General features: G+C 40.0%; 1 protein-coding gene across 1 annotated transcript; it reads right to left on the reverse strand.

Moving 5' to 3' along the window:
• Positions 1-80: 80 nt before the first annotated feature.
• LOC124212069 (Transient receptor potential cation channel A1) lies at positions 81-25,635 on the reverse strand. The gene is made up of 22 exons (XM_069133604.1): positions 25,600-25,635; positions 19,852-20,074; positions 16,579-16,761; positions 10,327-10,483; positions 8,147-8,237; positions 7,387-7,582; positions 6,188-6,397; positions 5,862-6,099; positions 5,575-5,774; positions 5,325-5,497; positions 5,129-5,241; positions 4,515-4,851; positions 4,289-4,433; positions 4,059-4,157; positions 3,698-3,934; positions 3,313-3,608; positions 3,112-3,238; positions 2,739-3,029; positions 2,459-2,618; positions 1,837-1,899; positions 1,428-1,555; positions 81-1,304 (listed from the first exon to the last, which is right to left on the reverse strand). Exons 2-22 carry the CDS (start codon positions 20,053-20,055, stop codon positions 1,149-1,151), a joined length of 3,804 nt encoding a protein of 1,267 aa, XP_068989705.1. The 5' UTR covers positions 20,056-20,074; positions 25,600-25,635; the 3' UTR covers positions 81-1,148.
• Positions 25,636-26,125: the final 490 nt, after the last annotated feature.

A 26,125-nucleotide genomic window follows, 5' to 3' on the forward strand; every position in this document is an offset into this window, starting at 1 on the left:
GAAATTTGTGCAGAAGACGCGAAGAAACAAACAAGTAATAAATTGTGTTTGCATTAGAAGATATTTTAAAGTGGCGAATATTTGACACTGAAAACAGCTTTTTATTTATACAACAATACATCGATATATAAACTAAAATTTTGTTCCGACATGAATTACCTTACATACGTAATGATGTATATATAAATTAGTATTTTTTATACGATTTATAAATTTTTTTTTTTGGTACTTTCGGAGTTTCATCGCTTCGTCAATTCTCTTAGTTATTTACCTAAATTTAAATTGTAGTGATAAAAACTGCATTCATTAACCAGTCCGCCGAGCAGGTAAAGCTTTCCCTGCACTTTTTGTAGACCGTTTAAGTGCATACTCGATTCTTCATAAGTTTTAAAATTTACGAGTAAACAAATCTCAGCCTATCTACTATCCGCCACACCATATCGTAGTGTATAAAATACACTGTACCGGCAATCAGTTTCACCTAAATCTCAGCTCCCTCACCCTCCATAAAATCGATTCATATAATATTATTATACCCTAAGTATCGTGAATTCCCTACACGATACGAAGTTTCATCGTCATTTCCAAGTAGAAAACAATTAAGGCATTCATTCGTAACAGTACGGAATGTACGGCATTTGTAACACTTTAGCAAACAGTCATTACGATTTAACGAGTTCAGAAGTGCACCATGTACTTTGTACATGAGTGTTACGTATCTATATCTCAATCTAATAAGTATAATGTAAAAATTGACCTACATTATTAAATATAGTCTGAATAAATGTTCGAAAACAAAATAGTTTTCTTTTTCCTTTTTCAATCTTTTCATGTATAAAAATCACGACTGGCACTTGAGTTGCACAAGCAAATTCGAAAGGGATAAATGCAGTTGGTCTATATAGTGAATGAATTGAAATATGGCAATACATCAAACAAGTATACTAAAATTATCTGTTATCGATATCACAACATTCAATTCGCGTCTGTGTTACGCACGGACTATATTCTTTGCGCCCCTGAAATTGAATTCGTAATTAAGCACCGTAAATACTGTTTCTTGTTAGCGCATATCAAAGTAGGCGAATTTATATACCCACACATCAAAACCCTCAAAGGGCGACAAGGTTTGACCTCCGGAAAATACTCTACGGTAACGATCCTCTGTTAAAGCTCACGGCACTTCGGAGTTTTCTGTTATTCCTTGGAAAATTCCATTTGTTGTTCATCTTCAGTACAAGTCTCAATTCACCAGGAGACACACCCTCGTCCACGTCGTCAGCCTCGGTTTTTATCTCCATTTTCTGAAGTGGAATAACAAGGGATGGTGCAAAATATTGTTCTGGGTTCAGCTACATTCATATTTTTCACCCTGAGATTTTAGAGCTTTAATCATTGACTATGAAATCGGAGATCGCGATGATTACCTGTACTATCAGACGCAATAGCTGGTGTTGCGATTCCAACGACACAGTGATTTCTTTGAGTCGCCGTTTTTGTTTCTCCAATTCCTGAGTTACGTAATCTTCATTATTTTCTAGCACCATGTCTGTACCTAAGCGAAATAAAGCATAAAATAACTGCAATTGGCTTTTCCTTTTTCTCATTGCCCTTAGAATTGGTTATCCCGTAATCGAAATGCAAGTGTACATTTATCGAGTATATAAGTCTTATGACGTGGCAGACAATTAGATAATCTTTTACATCCATATGATACCATTTATATAATGTGACACAATATTGTTAAACGTGACAAATTGTGTTGATTGTGTAAAAGTGCAAAAGTTTCCAAAATAAATATACAGTATCCAAATACTAATTGTGCACATGCGTTACCGTGAGCTCGGTTGGCAGCTGGAAATCCTGGTTGATTTTCTACCGCTACTCTGCGCGCATCGTCTGTAACACAGCCTTCTTCTGCTTAAGACACTATTACCAAACGGTGGAAAAAACTGACCACTGCAGTGTATCATTTTTTTTTTTTCGATATCTCGATGCTCTTGTACTAATGACCGTATTTCATCACAACGACTTTCGAAAATATTATTATATCCAAACTATGTTTATGGAGCTTATAAGTGAAATATGAATGCAAGAATTTCTACGTGTCAAATGGCAGTACTAAGCATTCAATAACGATCAGTTTGTACTTTGAGAAGAATTATCAAGCTTGACAACAATGTATCATAATTTTGTGAATCTACATTAACAACCATTCATGCAGCGTAGAGCATTCCAAGTGGAAGCAAACAGAGATGAAAAAATTTATTAAGATTTTGTAAAACAGTTATTGCATGAAAAATTCCATTTTGACGCAAGGCAGTCGCAGAAAGATTGATCGGTTATACGGTTCTTTATTTTAACAATTTTGAACGAAACTTTGTAGAATTCGAACACGATCGCTTTTGCGTGCCCTCCGTAAAAAATGTGGAACCTTGTGTTTTGCATTTTTACCCACCGTCATCTGAAAATGGATTACAGAACCATTTCTTCAGCACGAAGTCAAGAAAACCAAGCTTGCATTTCATTTCGTTTGGGTAGACTTTCAGTTCTTTTTTGTCAACTTTTCTCAGTAACATTTGGGGTAGTTTCCTCTCGAGTTCGGTGTGCAAGACAACCTAAAGATGCGAAGACAGGAATTCAATCGAAGCCGCGGCTCCAGTCGCTGTTGATACTTGTGGATCAAAATACTTAAGTGTTGATTCTCATGAGTAATCAAATACAGAAGGTGTGCGTACCTGCATGGCCAATCTCTTCAATTGAGCATTCCTGCGGACGGATTCTATATCACCAATTGCTAGACCGTTGAGCAAGTTCATGAGTAAGATCGGCATAAGAACCATGAATAGACCGAGTATGATGAAGGCTGGTAGTGGAAAGGGTAGACCTTTAGTATCCTCAGGACGGCACTTGGTGCAGCGATGGTAATAAGGCTCGACGTAGGTTCCGTGAAAGTCTATTTCCCCCAGCATCATGGCGAATGTTGTCATAAGTGACATCGGTACGCTATTGAACGAGATGTGGTTGCCCTGGATTAAAGCGCCAAGATTTTTTATGGTTCAACAATATCGGTGAAAATATTGGACATTATTTAAGTCATTTGATACTCACCTTCGACAGGAGAATGTAGAAGGAGAGACCGAACGCGATAATGAGGATGGAAAATACGAGAAACACTTTGATCAACGTCTGCAGTATTTCGAGGAACATGACGACGTATATCCCGACCTGATCGAATCTGGAAAACAGGGTTTGAAAACGAGGAATTAGATCTCTCATCGACATTGTTTTATCACTAAAAATTTTTCTCACCTTTGCAACAGTAATAGCAAATTAAACCAGCTAAGAAAAACGGTGATCGATGCGCAAGAAAACTGTATCTCGTCGAGTCTACCGATGAAAATTGGCACGACCATTATACTAGAAGATATGTATAAGAGCCAAGAGACCAGATTCGTCGGGTCAAGTAGATACTTCCACCTTTGCTGGTATAGCTGAAGTAATTCGCGGAAAACGCTCAGTGTTACGTAAATCATCGTCACCGTTGCGCTGACTGACATTGCCGTGGTTGTTTTGAAGTCATCGGTTGTCGAGAGACGCTGTCGAATCTGCGGAGAGGTTTGAAATTTTTATCTATTCTTTTTAATGGCGGAAGACGAACGGCTGCAATTGCTGCAACGAGTTTCTTTGACCTTACTTCTTCGTTCATGGTTACGTTAGATCCGTTCATATTGTTCATGTCGATTAGCATCCTGTTCCCACTAGTCATGTTCATCAGCTGCGACGAGAAGAGAGTGACGAAGGTGAGAAAAATCGTGTAGAAGAGAAGGTTGGCTATGTGAAAATATTTCCCGTAAGAATTCCATTTCATTTGTAGGTATTTTTGGCTGAGGGGATGTGCCAGAAGCTCCACTCTGCCGTGAATTACCATGGCCTGAAATATCCACAAATAGTTGGTAGCTTACAGGAACCGGTACGCGTTAAACGACGACCCAATATTCTGTACACCATGTCAATTTACTTTAGATGTTAGGATGACAATTTGGAGTGAGACTTACATTGAGAGCCGGGAGGGGAACAGGTGCGGCTGCTACTAAAGTTTCACCAAATTTATCATCCTGGGTCGGGCACTCGAGGCAGGCGAAGGAATATTTGATCTGTAAAGAAAGAGTGAAGAAACATTTACTGAAAACCTGAATCCAACTAACAATGTGATTGTTGGAAAAGCAATTATCAGCACTGGTGTAGCTATGAATATTATTTCATATAAAAATTGAATCTCACGAACGTAAAAGCATTTCGAGTCCTTTTTGCAGTTCGCTTTCGTAATACACTTGTCCTGAACGGCTTCGAACACCCGTGGCATGGATGCGATCAGGGCGAGAGTCACGCAGGGATGCTTGTCCGACTTCATAGCCATGATTTTTTGGGCCCTAAACGCGTAAGCACGAATGTCACAGATTTAAGTAATCAGTAAGCAGTCCGCGAGAGAATTTTCAAGATTCGGAACTCACCTCTCCTCGTGAGTAACCATTGCCAACGCCGCTTCAGGGAATTTGTAATATATGGCATAATCGATCGCACTCATATCCATAAAATTGTAGAGCAGCTTGCAGCCCATTGATAGTAATAGGGATATGGCGTTGGGTTTGTTCTCCATAGTAGCCAGGTGCAATGCCGTGTTGCCATCCTTGTCTATTTGGTCCAGCAGTTGCGAGTGGACGCTGTGGAGAAGCTCCATGGTCTGAGTGTAGCCGCTCATTGCTGCTAGGTGTAGAGGATTCCGCCCGTTGTGATCTCGATGAAGAAGAGCACCTCTGTCCAAAAGTAGCTGAACAACTCGCATATGTCCTAAGAGGAGGAGTCGGCCTTTAGCGAGAGCTAATGTATCTTCTAAGATCATACACCGTCAGATACGCGGGGTTTGGTATAATGTTATTCGTTGATTCATGGTGATGAAAAATGTAGCGAAATTGTCAAACTGCAGGTTAAATACTTGATGAACTTATTGAAAAAAGGGGGATTCGAACGATTCCTCACTAATTGTAAGAGTGTATTCTCGATTTTGACTACGGCGAACCCTTCGGCGAAGCATAGAACTTCCGAAAGAGACAACCTCACAACATACCTTGCTGAGAGGCGATGTGCAGTGGCGTCAAGCCTTCCCCGTCGCTTTCGTTTATTATGAATGTTCCCTTCTCCGAGTCGAGAAGCTGCCGCGCGGTGTTGTACCTCCCGTACCTTAATACAGAGGCAGGTTAATTACTCGTCAGTTGTTTTATTATTCACATCAAAGTCTCGCGAAGCAGCGATCAGTTACCTACCTTGCTGCAAAATGAAGAGGACTTTCTTTGTTGTTGTTCTTCAGATTGATGCAAGCTCCAAGACGTATGAGGTTCTCCAGACTCCGTATGTGACCCTCGCGACTGGCGTAGTGGAGAGGTGAGCATCCGGTGTCGTCTTTTTCGTTCAACAACTGGAGCAGGCTCACGTTGGACTGCGAAGTGATGGATTAGCTCCCGCGATTATTTCGACGATGACGAAGGGATTGGATAACTGGAACAACTTAGGTACCTTGCTTACTTCTTCCGCGAACTCCTCCAGCCTTCCGCCGTTCATGACGACCAGGTGCAAAACGTTCCTGTGGTTAACGTCCTTCAGGTATATGTCCGCGCCGAGACGAATCAGGCTGTGAACCGTTCTCCAAGCGCCCCTAGCAGAAGCCAAGAGCAACGGAGACCGTTTTTCCTTGTCCAGTGCGTTTATGTCGGCTCCTACGCTCGTGGGAATGAGAAACGAAGCACGGGTTAAGTCTGAGTCGAAATTCGCGCCAGATTCTCCACAACGTCAGTAATCCTTACCCTCGAGGATCAGGTACTCAGCTATCTCCGGATGGTCGAACATCGCGGCGCAGTGGAGAGGCGTCATTTTCTGTACGTCGCATGACGTCAAACATGCGTATTTCTCCGATGGCTGGAGGGCAAACATAAGTTTCACAATATCGATGGCACCCTGAGCGCAGGCCAGATGCACGGGGGTAGAATAGTCTTGCTGTTGGGTTGATATTTTCGCTCCTGATTTCAAACAAAGTTCGACAGCCTGAAAACGGCAAACAGGAAGTGATGGACAGACGTGAAGATTGTACACATTGTAATTGTTGAAGATGTGGAATCAGTGTTTCATTCACCTTGATGTCTCCGCCGTGAACAGCCGAGTGCAGGGGTGCGTTGCCTTCGGCGTCGTGGAAGCAGATCATGTCTTCTCGCGTGCAGCCCTTGGACTCACCCCATTGCAGAAACACCTCCATTGTTCTTGACGACGCGTTCTTTGCAGCCTCGTGAATCGGGTAGTATCCGTTGTTGCAGGGCTTTCTTGGCGAAGCTTGGAAATCCGTGATCTGTGGCGAACGATGATAAATTTTATACTAGTAGAAAAAGATTGGCCGTTGATTAGAGGGTTCGATCGAAATCCTCGTCGACGGCGTAAGCACGGAATGAACCGGTTGTGTGGTCGCTTGTTGTCACCAAATCATGTCGTTTTAATTTTGGTATAGTTTGATTACTGCGCTCCGGTGGCTTAGCGTCAGTATCAGCCAATCTTCACTGTTAGATTTATGGGAAATTCTGTGGCATTTACGTAAAGTTTGATTGAGTTTATCGTTTCAAAATATATACATGCGCAGCAAGTTTTTCTTGCGCGCACCCGGTTACGTGCCTAATCATTATTCAGCGTATTTGTGTTTGATCAAGGTGAGGGTTGTTTGGGGTTGCTTTTTATTTGCATTATTTTCAATTTACTAGGAAATTTACACGTGTTCGAGCAAATTGATTTCTATATTTATTGCTAATATCAAAGCTTAACTTATAAGGTTTCCGTACGAGAAATGCGAATGCTGCCAGTTTGGCATTCGTTAGAATTGCATATAAAAATATACATATATGTTGTGTTTTCATTCACACTATCTCGTAACAAGAACCACAGAACTCAGATATTTTTGATTCGAATCTCCAAGTTTAATTGTTTCTGTATTCTTGCATCAAGGAAAGGAATATTGAATTATAACAATTTTCCAAGAGTCAAGGACACTCATGATAAAAAAGAATTATGACATTTAAATTCAGTACACACAAAAACTTGGCGCAGAATACTTTCGTCATCAATGCGCCAAGGTGGAATAAAGGCAGCGAGCTGCTGTGAAAAAAAAACATGGTTGCTCCCGTAAATTTAGTGAATTATAAAAAAATTTTAAATCCAATCACTCATGCGGTAAGAAAGTTCAATATTTGTTCTTTGTCAGAGTTAGGAGTTTACTCGTGTCTTTTTAACTGATTTGCATGATCGATCCCTAGTGGGTAAATTGCAATTATTAAAATTTACTTCACTCACCAATATCCTGGCGCATTCGTCATGGTCATAGATGGCAGCGAGATGCAACGCCGTCCTCCCATGTTCGCCACCCTGTTGTACGTCGATTTTGTCTCGGTACTTTAACATCGTACTAAGTACATCCACTTTGTTCAATTCAGTCGCCATGTGAATTGGGGCCTGCTTCTTCTCGTTCAGAATTGAAGTATCGACGTTGCTACAATTAAGGTGTAGGCAGTAGCAGCAAGTGCAGGATCATACTTTGATTAATCATTAATGAACGGCGAGACGATGGTGCCTTTCAAATTAAGGGTTTATTTAATTAATAGTACGGTACAGACGAATTTGAGCTTAATGCCTATTAAGCATTCCCGGTCGACTGGCAACAAATTGACTCGACCAGTTCCGTAGAAAACTTTTCAATGAATGTGACCGCGGATTGAATAAATGTTTGAATTTTGTCGGAGGATTATTTTTCAAACTACCGGGTACTCGAACTCGAACCCATTAAAAGATAGAAACTTTCAATTCAAATTAACTAGTTACCAATAAATGGGCTTTTGAACGGAAATCACATTTGTTTAATTGTTGGGAACATGGTAAAGCTTATATTATGGCAATGAAATTCTTATCTGGATGGAAGTTCACCTAAGTAATGATTGTCGGGCTCGGTTACAGGACGCGGTGCTTGGGAATAACTTCATCCATCTGAAGGAACTGCAGGTAAACTTATCGATGGGAGATTCCGGTTGGCAAAGATATTAGTTTTGAATTGACTTACTTGAGGAGGAGGAAGTCGATAGCTTCAAGACAAACGTTTTCGATGGCTACGTGAAGTGGGGTATTTCCGACATTATCTTGTAAGTTCATATCTGGAACAGATTACCCATATTGAGTTCATTCAGTCTGAAAAGAAGATAACGCGATCGCTTCATATTTCGCCGTAAGATCGAGACGTTATATTCGAAAAATGAGACTTAACGTAACCCCCATGACAATTATAGGACGTCGTTGTTTTCGTATTTTCCATCGGTCGTAACGATTTTTCTTTCATCGCGACAAAGGGTAAGACTTTTTCTGTAAACGTGATAAGAGACAAGTAAAAAGAACAGTGACTGAATTTTAGATGGTTCTCTTCAAAGAGAAACTTTTTTCAATGTTCGATCGAGTGGATTATTTTTACCAATTCTTTGAAAAAGTACGGCTTTATAGGCGTATAAAGTACTTGGAAATATCATTATCGGAGGAGAGATATTCCAAAGAATTTCTGGGGTTCAATAATCGGCTTTACAACGACGATCGTATAGCAAAACGAACGACATTTCATTCACTGATGTTTTTATCGATTCTAGACATTTCCAAAGTCAAGGCCACCCTTTCGTCACATTTCCCGCGGTTGTATGTATAACCACGAACATTTTCGAGAAGCTGCCTGGAATCGATGGAAGCAGGAGAAACTTTAACGCGGGAAGATTGCTTTTAACCCTAATTGGTCGCACCTCAGTAGAATCGCATAACGATCACACTGGGTGAAATTCACCTCAGCTGCAAAAAATTGATATCCCGCTTCGGGAATGAGTTTTAAAAGTCTAAAAAATAATATATATGTATTGTTTAAGGGTTGCAGAAAAAGTTTTCTTAGTTTTCCTAATCAAAATTGAATATTTAAATATTGTAAAACATTGGCAAAGTTAAGTTTCGAGTAAAAAAATCGAGTAAAAAAAACTATGAAAGTCTATTTCTGAACTCTTTGAGGAGTTTGAAAAATATTTGGGGTGAAATTTATCCAGAGTGACCAATTAGCGTTAAACAGACGTTCAGGTCATCTTTCACGAACGACTAGGGAAGCCGAACTCTACGGTCAATGGAATTACGATGTCGCGATCAGAACCGACCTCTCACTGCTACTTTTGCATACGGCTAACTACATCGTCGAAGTGTTGAAATTACAGTCAAAGACTCGTTTGATGGCGAACTAGTTACGGTAGTTACATCATGCGGTTTCACTGCTTCCAGTTTTCCGCCCGAATGCGTGAGAACCAGTAGTGTAAACAAGCTGCAGCACTCTAAGGAAATGAGATTAGAGACCGTTGAAGAAGAGCTGGAGGAAAAAAAGAAGACGCAAACTCTGTAGCGCGGCAGGATAGCACATAGATTAATATCTCCTGGGCATCCTAATTACTTTGGTCCTGCACGTGAGTGTGGCTCAGTTGCTCCATTGACTGTTCATTTTAACGAAGAGTTACACCCGTTCAAGTTTTTTCACAGTTATCTCATACTCTTGGCTGCCCGCCAGTCCGCGTAACGATCCGACCACCGCGATCTTAAAGCTGGTACACTCCTTTGCGCAGACGAAGAACTGTGCCAAATCAACATGGAGAATCGTAAAACTGAGATGCATGAATCGATACGCTTTCATTAGAGTCAGCAAGGGACAAGTGGAGGAAGGTCAAGAACTCGAGCTTTCAATTTCTCTATTCTGGAAGACCTACCCCTACTTTTAAGATGAAGTGGCAGAACCGTCCGAATTGAAGAATTGGAGAAGAGGAAAATCTGATTAAAAGCCACCCGCAATGTCATTTGCGGCAATGTTAGTGGACACGAATGAAACAAAAGTTCTATTAGGTATGTATAGATGAAACTGAGAAAATGCGAATAACGCAAATTAAGGTATCAGTAATTCTAGAAAAGGTTTTAGAGTTACAGCGTGTTCAAAATTTGCTGGGATGTGGTCAGTGGGTAAAATCCGCCGAAAACATTAGAAAAACATCAAAAACATTAGCCTTAAACTATTTCGACAATTTTTTTCAAATTCATTTCGTATTGCCGGGATATTGATTCGCTTACACCGTTAGTGGATATTTTATCTTGTTAATTATTATATTTTTTTTATCCAGGCGGCTGATTTATCTTTATGGTTGGCGTTCGCCCTTTTCACTCTGCATTTCAATGTCTACTTACTTCCGCCGTTGGTGTGAATAAACTGGAGAATGTTGACTCTGTTTCTGGCCGCGGCTTGATGCACCGCGGCCCTACCTCGGCCATCCTGGATGTTCAGACGACCAGGTTCGTTCCGGTAAAGCCGTGTGAATTCCTCGAGACTTCCGCTCTCGGCTGCCTGGAATAGCAAAGCAGACGAACGATGGGATTAGCGCAACCGTTCGTTATGCCAGTCAGTATAGCGACTCTCGTTGTCAGTCTTACAAGACTCGCAGGGATTAAAGGCAAGAACGAAAGTGGATGTCAAGGGTTAGAGGGTGAATAATGGGGTGGCTTAAATATGTATCGCATCAGCGCCAAAAGAGATAAGGCACGGAGGATTAGTTCAAGCCGATAACTATGCAGCAAGACGCTTCAGACATTCTTTCTCTTCTTGTCAATTATCACAGTTTACATATTTCGGTGGACGGAACTGGGTAAATTGTTCTGTGCATACTTGCTGCGTTTTGGTATAAAGACTTAGCAAAAATTCCAGTCACGATTGGAAATGGTAAAGACATTAAACTTCGCAATGCTTTAGTTGGAATACGGAATGAGAATGAAAAATTTCTAACCACCTATGTAGGGTTGGACCGAGAAGATTCTGTTCTAGTTTTTTAAGCTCGGTTACAAATTTGGGGTACTGGAGGTCACCATCGAGCAGATGTTCACGCGAACCGCATGAGGATTATTGAATAATCGGCTTTACAGTTTTTCACAGACTTGCAATATTGCAGTTTGATGTTTGCAATTTGCTCTACGTCGAGTACTTGGTAAGCTGCGCGTTTTTTACGCTACCTATGGAAATTAACAGTTTGAATCAAGCTCTCATTGCAACGATTAGTTTTTTGTCTTACAAGAAAAAAGAAATAAGAAAAACTATTTCACCCGTTCTGCAGGATTGTGCTAAGTAGGTTAAGAATGTGATGGCCATAAAACCATGTATAATAAGATACTGTTTTAATATACCCTGCAACTTGAGACAAAATTAGGTTGTCAATAAAATGTGATAGGTTAGGTAATTATAATAAGACTAGCCTGTTATCGATTGTAAACTTCGTTGAATTTCTTTGACGATATTTGGCCGTTTCCAAGTTTTAGACATTTTCTCCGTAATAATTGAATTGCGAATACATATATATCAATGCTTAACGTAATCATCCGAACAAAGTTGTAAGGACCATGTACGTTTCTTTATTCTCAGCAATTATTGATCAATCAATAAAATCTAAGTGAATCACGAGATGGTAGAAGTAAAATCGTGCAAGATCCACGTACCCGTACATTTTTGCCTTGAATTATAACCCCATAGATATAATCCAAAAAGTAAAAATTTTTTACGCGTTTAATTCACGATCCTTAAACGCAGGGCCAAATAAGTGTTGCATTAATACTGTAACTTAATGTAACCAAAAAATAAACTTTCTGTGAAAGCAGTTGAGAATAGACGCGTTAGAAAGATTTTCCCATAATTTTGTCGTTCTTTAAATCTACATTTAAATATTAGCCTGTCTACTGAAAAATTTTCAATACTCTCGCAGGTCAAATTGTGGAACTGTGAGAAAAATCGTGATTTATATTGCAAAATTAGGGTAGCGAATTCCAACGTAATTTCGCCATGCGGATGGAAGGGGCGGGATTATTTGACTAATGTTTGAAGCGAGAGAAGATGATGTGAAATACAAGTACCTTTATCAATTCGTCAGGAGACAATTTCCTCAAGGATTTAAAACCGATAAAGACGGTTCTCCATCGGCGAGCCATCTTCTGCCAGTTTCCACGTTTATTTACGGCTGTCATACACTGTTGAAAATGTTTTTTTCGTAAACTTTCTGGTCATGATTCGAAACTCCATTCCCATGTACAAAATAGTAAATTCACCATACGGATATAGTACATTTACCACTCGAGTTCATTGAATTTCATGTGCAATTAACAGTAAGAACAGATACGAAAGAATATACATTTACTACACAAGTTTGGTGCGTTTGATAAATTATAGTCAAGCAAAAGCATTTTCTATCAAAGCTTAGTTTATGAAAAAGAAATTCCCAAATCGAAAAATAACTATGATGCTGCGAAAATAAAAACAGTATTGTTTAATTCCTTTTACTGTGCGAAAGGCGTTTGTGTAGCGAATGTATCATGAATTGACAAACATTTTTAACAGTGTAATACATCCTGGAATCGGGCACTATAGCCGAAATGTTCATTTGTTATCGCTATATTTCAACGTTTCAAATAACTTCAGATTATAATTGTATTTTATTTAGTTCACAGTCAGAACTAATGATTAATTAACGGATCAAAATAAATTATCAGAGTCTTCATCCAATTTTGATGAATCGCGAGTACGCCCAAAAATGCTTTCTATCGATTTTTCTATATATTTTCTTTTTTTTTGATGTTTTATTTACAGTAAACAGTTCATATCAACTAATTTAGCGCACTTGACGAATGTCTTCTTTTTTCAAAATTATTTTACCATTAATACCGAATCCTTGGAAGCAAACAACTTATAGTATTTAAAATTTGACTGTTCAAACAAAGTATCACTAGTAACAGATATTGAGAGCACAAGTTGATATCACTGATCGTCAGTGATTTATTCTATTAGACTGGCCTTCAGGTTTTTACCGCGATGCTGGTACCTAAGCGTTTTCACAATCACTTCGTAGGAAGAAAATGTTTTTCAAACAATCGATGCTCACTTATATTGGCACTTTATTAAAAATTGCCGAATGATATTCGGTTGCTCGAAATCAGTGAGTGGTAAAAAATTGTCGAACGATTGGGCGGGAGATCGTATTCGAACGAATCAACTACTCGGCCGAAGCTTGCAGGACGCATGACATATCGCTACGGAGTGATAAGGCAGTTCTGGAGAGAAAGCTGGGACGCCGAACGTCGCCGCGTTGCTTTCGGCTGCGCGTGAAAATTTTCAAGGACAGGTAACCGCCCGGAAAGTGGAAAAGCGCGTGGGTTCGAACACCTCGAAATAAATGATGCCTCTGGCGAAATTATAAGGAAACTCATTCGCGTGTAGGCAGGTACTACAAAAAATTAAAACAACCCTTTGAAATACCAATTAAAATTTCATATGCAAAAATACAATGATAATTTTATACCACAACGAATGCCAGGCTCATATTGCAAGCTCGAAAAATCAACTCTCCACTGTTTCATCTATGTTATACACTAACGATCAGTAAAAGCTGCTGATATTCCTCGGTGAACTCGGTTGAACAACTGACAATGAGCACTAACACCGTCCTCGACTTTGGTTCTGTTTTCTTGGTCTTCAAAATGTTCGCTAATTATAATCGAGTTACGTAATGCCTGCTATGTTAGAGGTGCAGTTCACGTGTTTGGATTATGGAGCAGGGATGAGTAAACTTTTAAGTAATCCCCAAGTTCAACCAGGTATACTTCTCGCGGGCAGATACTCCAGGATCCACGACGGCCAAACAGTGTTGAGTTTTTGGGTAAAAGCTTGAGTACATGTACACTCTACAGTTTAACCTGCGTGTCGAACGTGCACAGTTGCGTAATTGGTGATTCCAATTTTCAAGGGTTTGAGATTTGATCGATACACTAATTCCACCGGCTCCGCAGTCGCGTAATTAACATGGGACTTTCATCGGCGAGGTTCGTTCGATTACAGAGTTTGGTAACCACCAGGCAAAGACCCAAGGGGTCGTTCTTCGCTAGAAGACGACTCGCAATCAAGAACCTTCTGCAAAATTGTTTATCAAGAATTGCGCAATAGATTCTGGCACGGTTTCTCTTCGGTCATAATCAAGTCCGCATCTAGTTTGCACGTTAAAATCAAGTTAGCAACATTAATATAATTACTTACCACGTCGATACTAAATCACACTCTGCGTTCATAAATGCAAATTACCAAGAAACTACAATATGCTTCTCAAGTTCAGTAGTACAATGAAGATATAAGATACCCCGTAAATTTGTGCGCTTCAGAAGCTCATGCGGTCTGATCGATATTTGTTTTCTTCTTTATCTACCAATTTAATGTATAGAAACATGTAATCCACTTTCCGAAATGTACCCTTGTCTAGAGTTTGGAGAAGGGATAATATTTTTTCTCATACCTATATTAACGATAACTGTACATTACTCTTACGCTGTATCAACAATATCCACGTTTGCGCACAAACTACATGCTATGTTGCTTTATATGTATAGAATGGTAAATGAGTTTAAGTTTGGTCGTGAGTGCAGCCGAGCCAGCAGCGCCAGTGGCATTATTATAGTTGAGTGCTGCACAATCGAATGGCTAAGTACACTTTTGTAAATAGGATCCCTCCAAAAAGCACCTCTGATGATTCACAATAAAGGCGTGATTGAAATTTAACCCTTTGCTTCCACATGTCTCTGGAATCACACTGGTGCCATACTGGGGTCAGATAGACCCTAAACTTATCAAACTTAAAATGATCAAGTATGAATAACAAAATATGAATAGCAAAATAATTCATACATTGATGATAATCTGGCAAAAAAAAAAAAAATTAATTTACATTAGGTATATGAAACCACGAATAGGGTTTAAGTAAATATTTGCCAACATTATTAGCTTGCATTGTGTAGCACAAAAGTTTACAACCCATATAATGATAAATGAATAACACGGCTAAATGTCATACTTGCTTGTCAATCGGTAAGCCAGATCCAGGTACACATGTGTGTCTGAAAGCTGATTTGAGGGAAAATTACATACGATTGTACGATATCTCGTCGATATTATATACTGTCTTCCAAGCATCACTCTCATCACCGAGTTAGATTTCACAACCGTGCCAAACGACAGTCAGGCAGTGAAATACATTCGCCACATGATATGCGTATCTGATTACGGTATCATCAATATCATACCAGTGTGGTCATATTCTGTACATTTAACATGTTGTTCTAAACTAATGTCTATGACGTTAAACACTTCATCAAAACTATAGTCCGAGGAAGTTGTCGAATTTACCACACTATGAAGAATTAGAATATTTTTATTACTGCTCTCTGAATATATTCACAACTAAGTACGAAGGTTAAGTCGATGTAATAAAACTACTTTTTGAACGGCATGCAGCTTTTATTCTGTTACGTGTATCAGCATAGTTTTCGTTCGAATTGTTCGTATCTTACCTCTTATCGTCGTCGCATTGCATATCATTTCGTGACTGACGAAATGAAAATGTATCCCACGAAACATGCCGTTCTGCGTCATTCAAATTTGCTCACGTCAAGCTCAAAATTATCGCCATGCGATCAGACTCGTTAGTAGAATAGTTTTTTGATGAGTATCTGACAGGAAATTCTACTTTCGTGTAAAATATAGCTTGTGAATTTTTCACACGTTCGTTTTAGAGCACGTTCAAAATGCTTCCTTATTCATTATCCCGACTATTTCAACAACAATTTTCTCATAATCCTAAGTGAAGGTAACTTCGCAACTGATCTTTTGCTCATTGCACAAAAGGGAAATATATCCACTGCCTATATCAAGTCACATTACACATTTCAATTATCACTAGTCAAGGCATTCGAGTTTGAATTATAAGCAATAGGTATGTGGCAGATGCAAAGAGCAATGTAATCATTGTAGACCCCGCGAATAATTAGCGATATTTTTTTAATGTATTTCCGTTGTTGAAATTTCGAAGCGACGAGCAGCAAAGTGGCTTTTAATCTTACAGCCAAGTGCCATATGCTGTCTTTTAGCCGTTACCAGGTGATACGGATAATGGTGAAAAGAATCGGCGATTATTTCATGTATACATGCACTCATGTGGCGGGAGATCATCGAAGGTATTTTACTCGCCATAACATTGTACCGGCATGCGTGAGCTTCGATGTTACGCGACAGCCAAACACGCATACACACCACTCATGTCACGACGTACGATTTAGAGCGCATCCGTTCACCCTTTGATCAGCTTCGGTCGGGTGAATGAAAAGCTTTGGCGTATTGCTTTAGGTGTATGATCTGTTGGCACTGACTGGTGGAAATGTAAAAAACAGTGAAAGAAAGAAAATATTGCTGGATCACCAGCACTAAGGAAACTGTAAAAAATCAGTGCGCGTTGCAATCGGGAAATATGTTTAGATTCCCTGCATCCCCATAGCTAACTGAAATCCTCCGCAGGGTCTTTGACTGGGACTCAACGAATGTTCGCGGAGAAAAGACTGCTGATAAAGTATGAGCAGCGGACTTACCCTTAGAATACGATAGGGGCTGTGGCTGAGGAGACAGACTTCGGCCAATTTTTCTACTTGTGGTTCCTCGCGAGATTTTCCCCGTGAAATCCGGTTGCCAGACTTCGGTATCATCGTTTGTAGTTCTGCTTTCTGTGTTGTATTTTTTTCCCCGTTTCCGATCCCACGTTTTTTCATCCAGCGCTGCGAAAAGCAAAGGGGGATTAAAAGTGAAAAACAATACGTGTGTGAGCGTTTCTCGGACCGTGCTGACATTTTATACCGCTTTGAATCAAAATAGAAATTAATCATCTCGTTTTACAAATACCAGCTTATGATGTTACAATTGCAGGGGACTTCAATGGAATTTGTTCAATTGAATTAAATTTGATTGACACTAGAGCTCACACCTGTTTATTTGTCAGGGATTCTCGATATTTCATTTGACTGATTAATTAATTAGTTGCCTATTCTCATTCGCCAAGTGAGAGGAACGCTCGTGAAATCAGCGTTCCTTGTATTAGACCTTTTCGTTTGTTCACTGGTACCACTCAATTTCCTAATTTCTGGTAGTATACCACTGAATTATCTGTTTATTTTGTTTTCAAATAAAATCATTGCCTTATAGACCTTAGCGAACTTGTCTTTTCACCACCAGGACAATTTGTTTTATTACAAGGATCGTATAAAAAAATTTCCCCCCTACAACATAGAAATCATCATTTGGGGCCGCTCCTAATTGTTGAAAGTGACTTTGGATCAGAAGAGAAGTATTACGGTACAAGCATTGGACCGATCTTGATTCAGAATACACGCAACAGAAGAATAATGACGTTCAAAGAGAATCTAATTAAAAGAATAATTGAATATAAAAATGTGTCAAAGAGAAAAAAAGAAGAAAAAAAGGAAAGATACATTTTCAATATCTTACCGCGCTAAGACGAAGATTTTCTTGGATATGATTATCGCGGAGTCACTAATCAACGATGTAAAATTGCACGTGGAACGAGAGATAAAGCGAGACGAAATGTGGACGAGGGTGCGTTAGAATAGGACGACTGATTCAGCTGGGGGTGCTCACCCTACTGAAAGCCTTAGTGCGAGCAACTGTCGTCTGTGGCGCTAACACGGACTACACGGTCCTTTAACGCTTGAAAAATTTCAAGAGTGTATACAGTATTTTGTTTGCTCGTTTGTTTGGCAAAGATAGCGACCATAATATTGTCCTAGTGTTATGATAACAATCGAATTAGGTACTATACGCACGACTTGATATTCGCATTTTTCATTTCATTTATTTCTTTTCGCTCCATTTCATTAATTATTTTTTCCTTAGGATGGGATGTGGTCTCTATCAACCACGTTTCGTCGCTCTAATGGATGGAAATTTATGTCAAGCTCTCTGGCGTTAAAACCGTTTTTATATTTTAACTTATTTCATTTACTTCGTAGCCGCTGACCCTTGTTACATCTGATAAATAACAGTTCGCGGAACGGAAACAACCACGTCTGATTGCATAAAACTTTAAACTGTTTGCAACGGATAATCATCTCATTTTCTGCAACTTTGTAATCGCTTAATTATTTACATGACTTAGATGCAAAGGAACCGATGGTGACAAAATTAGATACCCCGTTTGCTTTGGCAATGAAAAATCTTTTTTCGCGAAATCATCATTCTATTATCTATAGAGTCGAAAAAATTTGCCCGATAGATAATGTTTGTTATTAGCACCAAAGCAGTCCGCGGTAACAGTTTTATGATTTTCTGTTATTTTTAATCCGGTCACACGGTTGATTCAGAATTTTTCTACTTGTCTAACGCTACCTGCGGCTATTTACCCTCGATCAATATGGCGATTCTGAATCTAGGATCGCAATTGAGATCGATCTCACCTGTTTCAATATAATTAACGGGGTCAGCAAGACCAAAAGCTGAAAGGTAGTTAGAGTATGTAATCGAATTGCAGCCGCAAAGATTTAACATCAACCCAAGTTACACGTTGATTATACGAATCGCGAGTGTACCATCGCAATTTGATCTTGACAACAAGAAGATCGATAGTCAAGATGAAGGCGAGGAGCGTTTTATACGTGACTCTTCTGCTACTTGATAATTCTTCTGCTGTTCATTCCTGCGCTGTGTATTATCGTATTACACGTTCAATTTGTTCGTTCAAACGAAAAACACTCGATTGAGAATACAGTTCTCATTCAATTTACGCCGAAGACTTCGCTTTAGATTGTTAATTAAAAACGAAACTGGGTGGCACTCGCCCATGATTTTTATGTTGTACCAATTACTCAGTCATAAAATACGTCAAGAACAGAAATAATCCGATCACTTACTCATTTACAAAATTACCATTACGACGTTCTCGTACCGCTTTCCAACAACCATGCGATTATATTCGAACAACTAATATATTGTGCAAATACCTGTCTCGGATGTCTTTCAGCAATGCCTTTCAAAACGAGCACTGATCGGTCGTAAAAACGAATAATGCTTGGTTTTCTGCCTGCCAGTTCGTGGGCGATAAAATTACCACTTGAATATTTAGTAAACAATAGGGTTCTCGCGATAGACATATATTCTTGGCCAAAAACGACAAGTCCCCTTATTAACGAAGGTACATACAACGTATCTGTACCCAGATCTAGTGAACGCGTTTGAAAAATACATAATAGGTGCAAGTTATTTTCCGTGGGGAATAGAATTGCTCTGCGTTCTATTCCCTCGTCCTGAAATTTACATATTTTTGGCGACACTCCAACGTCTCCGCAGGATGATTCTCGAGTGCGACGCGGTTGCGGAATCCTTACTCTGATAAAAAGGGTCATAAATCCAACAGATATTTCGAACCTACTCGCGATATTACCTCAGATGTGCCTCCGCGCCGCTGGGACAGTCGGAAAATATCTTGCGCGAGCGATATATCAAAATGATTTGGCTACTGTTTTCGTGTAAAAATATCGTCGGACCGTTGTATCGTAACGCACTACTTCCTGTACCGCAGTGATGTATTTATCGATAAATCGTTAATTACAAATAGAAATACCCGAAATGACAATTTTTCACTATTTCGAACACCTTCTTATACGCGTCTTGAAGTTTGATTCTCTTCCCTGTTAATCTAATTTCAAGAAACCAGTGTTTTTTTCATAACGCGTTTTAGAGGGTTGACGTTTCGTGGCATATCATTTTGGTCTCGAGGGTTTCAGTCTCGCCAGACGACAGTTTACGCTTATCTCACAGGTCAAGAGGCTACGTAAAGTCTCAAAATTTGAACGTACCTCCCAAGTAGAGAGAGTGCTCTCGTGCCTGCCAACATCGATGACAACGGGCCCGGGAGGGTCGTCGTTTCCAAAATGAACGAGATCATTTCCGGTTGTCGGAGGTTCACTGTTACTGTTATTGTTGATAGTATTCTCCTCGCTCGAAGCCCCTGCGCCTTTGAAGGCCCGAACGTTTTGCAAAAAGTACAACGGGTTCGGCATTTCGGTAATTAAACGATATCTGGAACGGCAAATTAATTGCTCAGCGAGATCCTAATCGACTTTGGTTTTGAGTTTACACAGTAAAAAGTTTCGATGCAATATTGGTTGCTACGTGATGTACAGTTTTGTACTGGCTTTTACAGTTTGTTAATGTTATTTTTGGTAGAATACAAATTTTTCAGGCATAAAATCGAGGTGATTCAGGCGGAAGAACAGTATAACACTATATTGAATTGACGTTTTATCGAATTAAGATTTAAAGAAATGTTGAATTTGAATTTGTTACGTATCGAATAGGATGGACTATTGCATGAACAAAATTCGAATGATGGTGGATTTAGAGAAAATTTTTTTGTCACTTAGCAATGCGGGTGAGGCTAATACGAAAGTTGTTCGGAGCTCTTTTTTTTTACTACTTTCCCAAGCTTCTCATTTCGCGATTTGCGTAATCCATTTTAACTCCACTTGAATGGATATACGTTCATGTATGGAATATTTCAGCTCAATTCGACCATGCCTCACTTGAAGTTTCACCGACTTTCTTGATTTGTTTCAGACAAACAGTTTCTTGGAGAACTGGATCAAAAATGAAGATTTTCACGTCCTTTTCAAATACGTTGTTTTACAAATACTTATTGAAATATCAAGTGACTTCGTATTTAAGTAATTCTCGGCTGAATAATTCTCGATAATTTCTACTGCGAATTTTTATAATCGCATAGTCTGGGATTCAGAGAGAAGAAATTATTCCCGAAAAATATATCAGAATAGAAAGTATAATCAATTGAGGTAAATTTGTAATAATTTATTATTTTGATCACTGCTTAGAAGAAAAAAACAAATAAACAGTATGTAAGCGTTCAAGTTTAAAATTTTTTTTACCCAGTATGCAACTGGAAAAAGGTTCTCCGCCTGTACCTTATACTGAACTACAAGTCAAATGGAACAGAAAAATTAGAATTTGGGTAAAATTGATCCTATCAAAAAGTCACATCTCGTCTAAAATTCATGATTTGACCGGCTGCGTTGAGTTTTTGCTAAAATTTCGACAGCTCCTAATAAGAAAGACGTTATATCTTCTGTATATAGACATAAGAGATATGTTTTTTTGGATCGTGACGATGTGAGATACCTGTTTCTTATCATAGTAAGTCATCGATTCCAGAAACCAAGCGACGCGGCTAATTGATCGCGGGTCAACTTATGTGGAAGTCTTCCACGAGCAGTAAAAACAAATATACTGATATCAACGATACCGGGAAAAACGAAAATTTACCTTGTTGAAAATTAGTCTGAAAATTACAAATCTAAACAGTCTGAATTCCGTTCAGATGAAAGCAACTGGACATATTTCGAAAATGATCAGGCAATTAATTCGCTACGATTGCCAACAGTATTTCTACCGACCAACGTCGAACATGTCGAATAATAAATATCGTCGAAGAGGGATGAGTTCTTTAACATGTCGCAGGAACGTATCGCGTGATGGATTTTGTAAAGTAGTGAATAAATAATGCGACTTTGTTTAACACGCGTCATCGGGAACCTAAGTAAACGTATACTTTCACTGAAATAATGATGGTTTAGATAAGTTTTCTGATGTACGTGATCCGGGTTCTCAGTGTCCCAAGGGGGTGCGAAATTCAAGCTGAGACAACCGCGTGCGTCGGAATACGCAGCGCGCATACTCCTCTGCACTCAGCCGTCATTTCCTGTCGGTGATGTCTAGCGGTCACAGGAATCAGATAACGGATTGAAATAGAAGCGTTGAGCCCCGACAGGTATACAATATAAAATTAGCAAACACAGATAGAAATCTGTTTACTTGGTCATATCGACAGGAACTCACAACGCGGTAAAACTCTTGCGATCCCCGGAGTTAACGATATTATTCTTATAGATATAATTTCTTCACCAAACGCAGAACTGCACCGCACTAAATTTTACAAAGGCACGATTTCAGCCTAAAGATCTGATACGAGTCACGGCACACGCGACTAAGAACGTGCAACGCCGATCAAACCATCCTCCAGAGATTGGCTTCCGTATTTCGGCCCTCGCAACTCGACTATGCCGACTGATGATTATACGGGCGAAACGTTATACAACGCGTGAATAAAATCGATGAAGGAATTTGGCAGAAGGTGTGATTCGCACGAACGATCCTCAGACACCCCTGAAAATTTTTCGAATCACTGATACCGCTCCGTCTCAAACGTCACGCGACGAAAGCTGCCCTCCTCGAACGTACGTGCGAACAGCCCGGCCACTCCCGTTCGCCGATTGACACAAGCGAAGTAGAGCGACGATTCGCGAATCCGCGTGTTATACCAACTCGTACGCGTACGGGACATGAATACGCACGCCTGATGCCGCGCCGCGAGTGAAAACCGCTCTGGGTATCGGGCCGTTAATTACGTCAGCGTTCGGAACGGCGGCTCGACGAGGCGGACGCAATCGAATTGCAAAAAATTTCTGGCACCGAAACGCACCGCGAAGCACGAGCACAGCTGGGAAAAGGGTGCGGAAGGGCGAGGGGATAACCAACCTCAATCAAGACACATCCTTCGTGCTTTCAAGTCGCACCCACGTTGAGTTACTCACTCACTCGCTGACTCGAGATTGCTTCGAGCTACGGGGTTTCCGGCGCGGGGCTTCTTCGTCTTGAAAAATAAACTCCTCTGTTCGACGTGTAGCTACGTATTTTGCGACTAACTCACTTCTACGCGGGAGCAGCTATCGCATTTTCCACATCTGCCCTCCTCGCGTCGCGATTTCGTTTTCGAACAATCGCGTGCCTGTTTTTCTAACAAGGAGGAAAACTTTCCGGTCTCGTACTCACGATCAGCCCGCAACGGGTTCGGGGAGTGTCCTTTCCTACATGTTTTTTTTTTTTTTTACAATTCTCTTGCACTGCGGATGGAAATTCCGGAAGCAGCAGCGGTTGAATGGTATTTATTTAATGTTCTTCGGAATTGTTAACATCGACAGCGATGAAGTGGACCTTTTATCTTCCCTGATCTATACATATACACATGATTTGTACAATATGAAAAACATAATCGAACGATATCAGTGGTTGAGATCGGTGTTCGGCTATCCACCTGGAGAAATATAGCTGCCTGCAATGTTGAATCGAAAGCGAGCCAGCAGTGAAGATAAGAGGAACGCGTTGGTAAAGCGACAGGATGAATAATGATCGTAGTTTTTTCGCGCATAGACGAATACTTACTGCTGTTATATTTTACAAACTGACCACGAGGGGTTTGAAATGCGAAAACAATTAATAAACGGCGCAGTAAGAATTCTATGCCTACAACATCATGAAAAATGTTTGAAATAATTATTCGTCAACGACGACTCATCGCCGAGATGAAAGTTGTGAGACCTAATAGAAATCGATTTTCCGCAGCATTCTATTCGTACGCAGATGCCCAGAATTTTCCGTCAACTTATTCTAGCTTCGTTTCTACGTGTCCCTTTTTCGCGAAGAGTAAAACGTACCTTCCTAATGCACGAGAAGTGTCACTTTTACGTCGCAGAACTTTACGCCCCTCTTTTTGGCCTCCGCACGCGGCTGGTAATGTATTTGTCCAAGGCGCGGCGGTACTTGAGTAAACAGCATACGTGTTCAATGCTATTTTTCATTTTGCACTCTAGAGTGCTACAAAAGAGAATAGGTAGTTAGCGAAAAAGCAGCGTTAGCCACGTGCAAAACCCCGCAGGATTCAAACAGCAGCGGAGCAAATTCTTTCAGGTAAATTGTTTCGGTTATATTGGCCAGGCTTTCATCGCGAGGTTACAAAGGGTTGCCGGGTAATATTACCTAGTTCAGAAAGAACGGGAGAAAAAGGCTGGGGCTTACTTTCAGGTCAACTTGCAAATCTAATTCTCGACCAAACCTGCCCTCGGCCGTGGCTCAAATTGCGGCTGGATTTAACACACCCACGCCTCGGAATCTTCTGCTTTTCGACGATATCAAGGCGGTGCTTATCCGATTAATGAACGTTGTATATTGCGCTACGGTCAGCACGGACACCCCCGAGATATATTAGAAAAGCTGCGAAATACACGCCTGCGTTTCCAGTTGGATTATCTGACTCTATTTTTTACTGTCCTTCATCACCTATCCCCTCCTTCTATTCCTATATTCCTTTTTCAACATGCGACACTACCTCGGGGTTTTTTGCCGTTCGTTGAAAGATAGCTATCGACACCGCAAGGGGTATGTGGTACATTTTTATTTTATTCATTTATTTCTAGGCCTTGCGGTATTTATGCACGCGTACTTTAGACTAATTAATGAACCCTGATACATGGAAATGTACAGCTGTAACGTACAGTAAACGTGAAAACTAGGCGTGGTTTGGAATTGCGTAAATGCACCCGTGAAACTGAAATATTATATGATTTCCGCACGATTATATAACCATTGTAAAGCAAGATAGTGTAAAAAAAGAATCTGTATTATTTTCAAGTCCTCCTCTGCGCTGAATGAATTATCATAAAATAGGTACTCTTTGTAAACAAAAAATTATTCTGAGCTCACGAGTTGTCATCCCTCACGGACTTTGCAGAGATGTATCGTACGTACAAGCGTGACGTTAAATAAGTCTCTAAAACTTATCAAACTCAAACCGTATAAAGAGGTTTCCTCTGTTTGCTTACACGTGTGAAGTTATATACGCGGTCTGATCCGCCAGCGATAATTGACCACGATTATGTGAGCCAATAACGAATCACAAAGACATCGGATTATCGGTTATAGTTGCTCAACCAGTTCTTTGTTTCCGAGCGGCTTACCTTTCGGCGATTACGCATGACAAAATTGAATTTACGCACTCCTTTTTCCACTCGGAGCCGCAAGTCTCTATTCAAAAGAGACACGCATGCGCTCTTTATTTCCGAGTTATAACACAACTAGTGCGAGCGTGAAACGTGTCGGGCTTCACGTGTGCTCCCCGCACACTGGATCAGGAGCCGATGATGTGAAAGAAGCTTCATCACCGCACATGTCACCCACACGTTGTATGCTACTCGACTTTTTCCCTCCACATTCGATCTTTCAATATTACGTTATACTCAACGTGGATAAATGAACTTTTACCAGACTTTTCAACGCGGTGTTCACACGTCAATTCATTGGGCCTGCCACGGGTACATTTTGCCGTTAAATAATTAATTTTTTGTCGTGATATTGAATTTTTTTTTTTTTTGTATCACTGTTTTTCGTCAAAATTGTCGACTCAAATACCGAAAAAAAAAAAAAAACTATCGAAATACATTCTGCAGAGACTGCAGAATATATCACATACTTTTCTCTCATCCAAATCGGTTGCTTAATCAGGGACAAAATTTATTAACTATTGAACACCGAAGTGTATAATTTCAGAGTTGAACGCGTAAATACATACCCTTTTTATCAGCACGTGAAATCGTCTTTCTAAATTTTCTGCAGACGAATTTTCTACAGCCACAGAAAAAAGAATCGTAAATGCTCCTTGACCTCGGTATTAGGTATACGTATATAAATCTTATCTTTACCACTCCGTCAACCACACACTCGTGTGTTATTGAAATGAGGTTTGTTGATCGGACATTCTTGCAGGATACCGCCGACAGGGTTATTTGCACAGTATGAAGTAAGCCTCTTGAGTTGCGTTGATGGGCGTTGCGCACGGTAAACTGACCCTCAGGGCGCCTGGCAACTTCTTCTGCGATCCTTGCCTCCTTCCAATCGAAGGAGACGCAGTGATCTGGCCAACCGACGGAAGCTAGGCTCTGTTCTTTCTCTTTTGGGGTTTTCATTTGAATGCGAGAGGACAGAAGATAATACAAGTTGGTGAAAAAATTGCAGCAAATGGTTACCTTGATTGATTAATTTTCTGAACTAAAATTTAAGAGACATATTACTTACTGTAATTGTACGTTTCACCGTGATAAGTAAAATTTCCTTGATTTGTTCTTCGATAAAGATGGTCGACATAAAAATCCGTGCAATATTGCGAGTAATAAGCTGCTTATTCAGTTTTTATAAATATAGAATTTTTTTAAATGATGCGTTATTTTC

This window comes from Neodiprion pinetum, chromosome 2 (genome assembly GCF_021155775.2).
Source record: "Neodiprion pinetum isolate iyNeoPine1 chromosome 2, iyNeoPine1.2, whole genome shotgun sequence".
NCBI classification, from domain to species: Eukaryota; Metazoa; Arthropoda; class Insecta; order Hymenoptera; family Diprionidae; genus Neodiprion; species Neodiprion pinetum.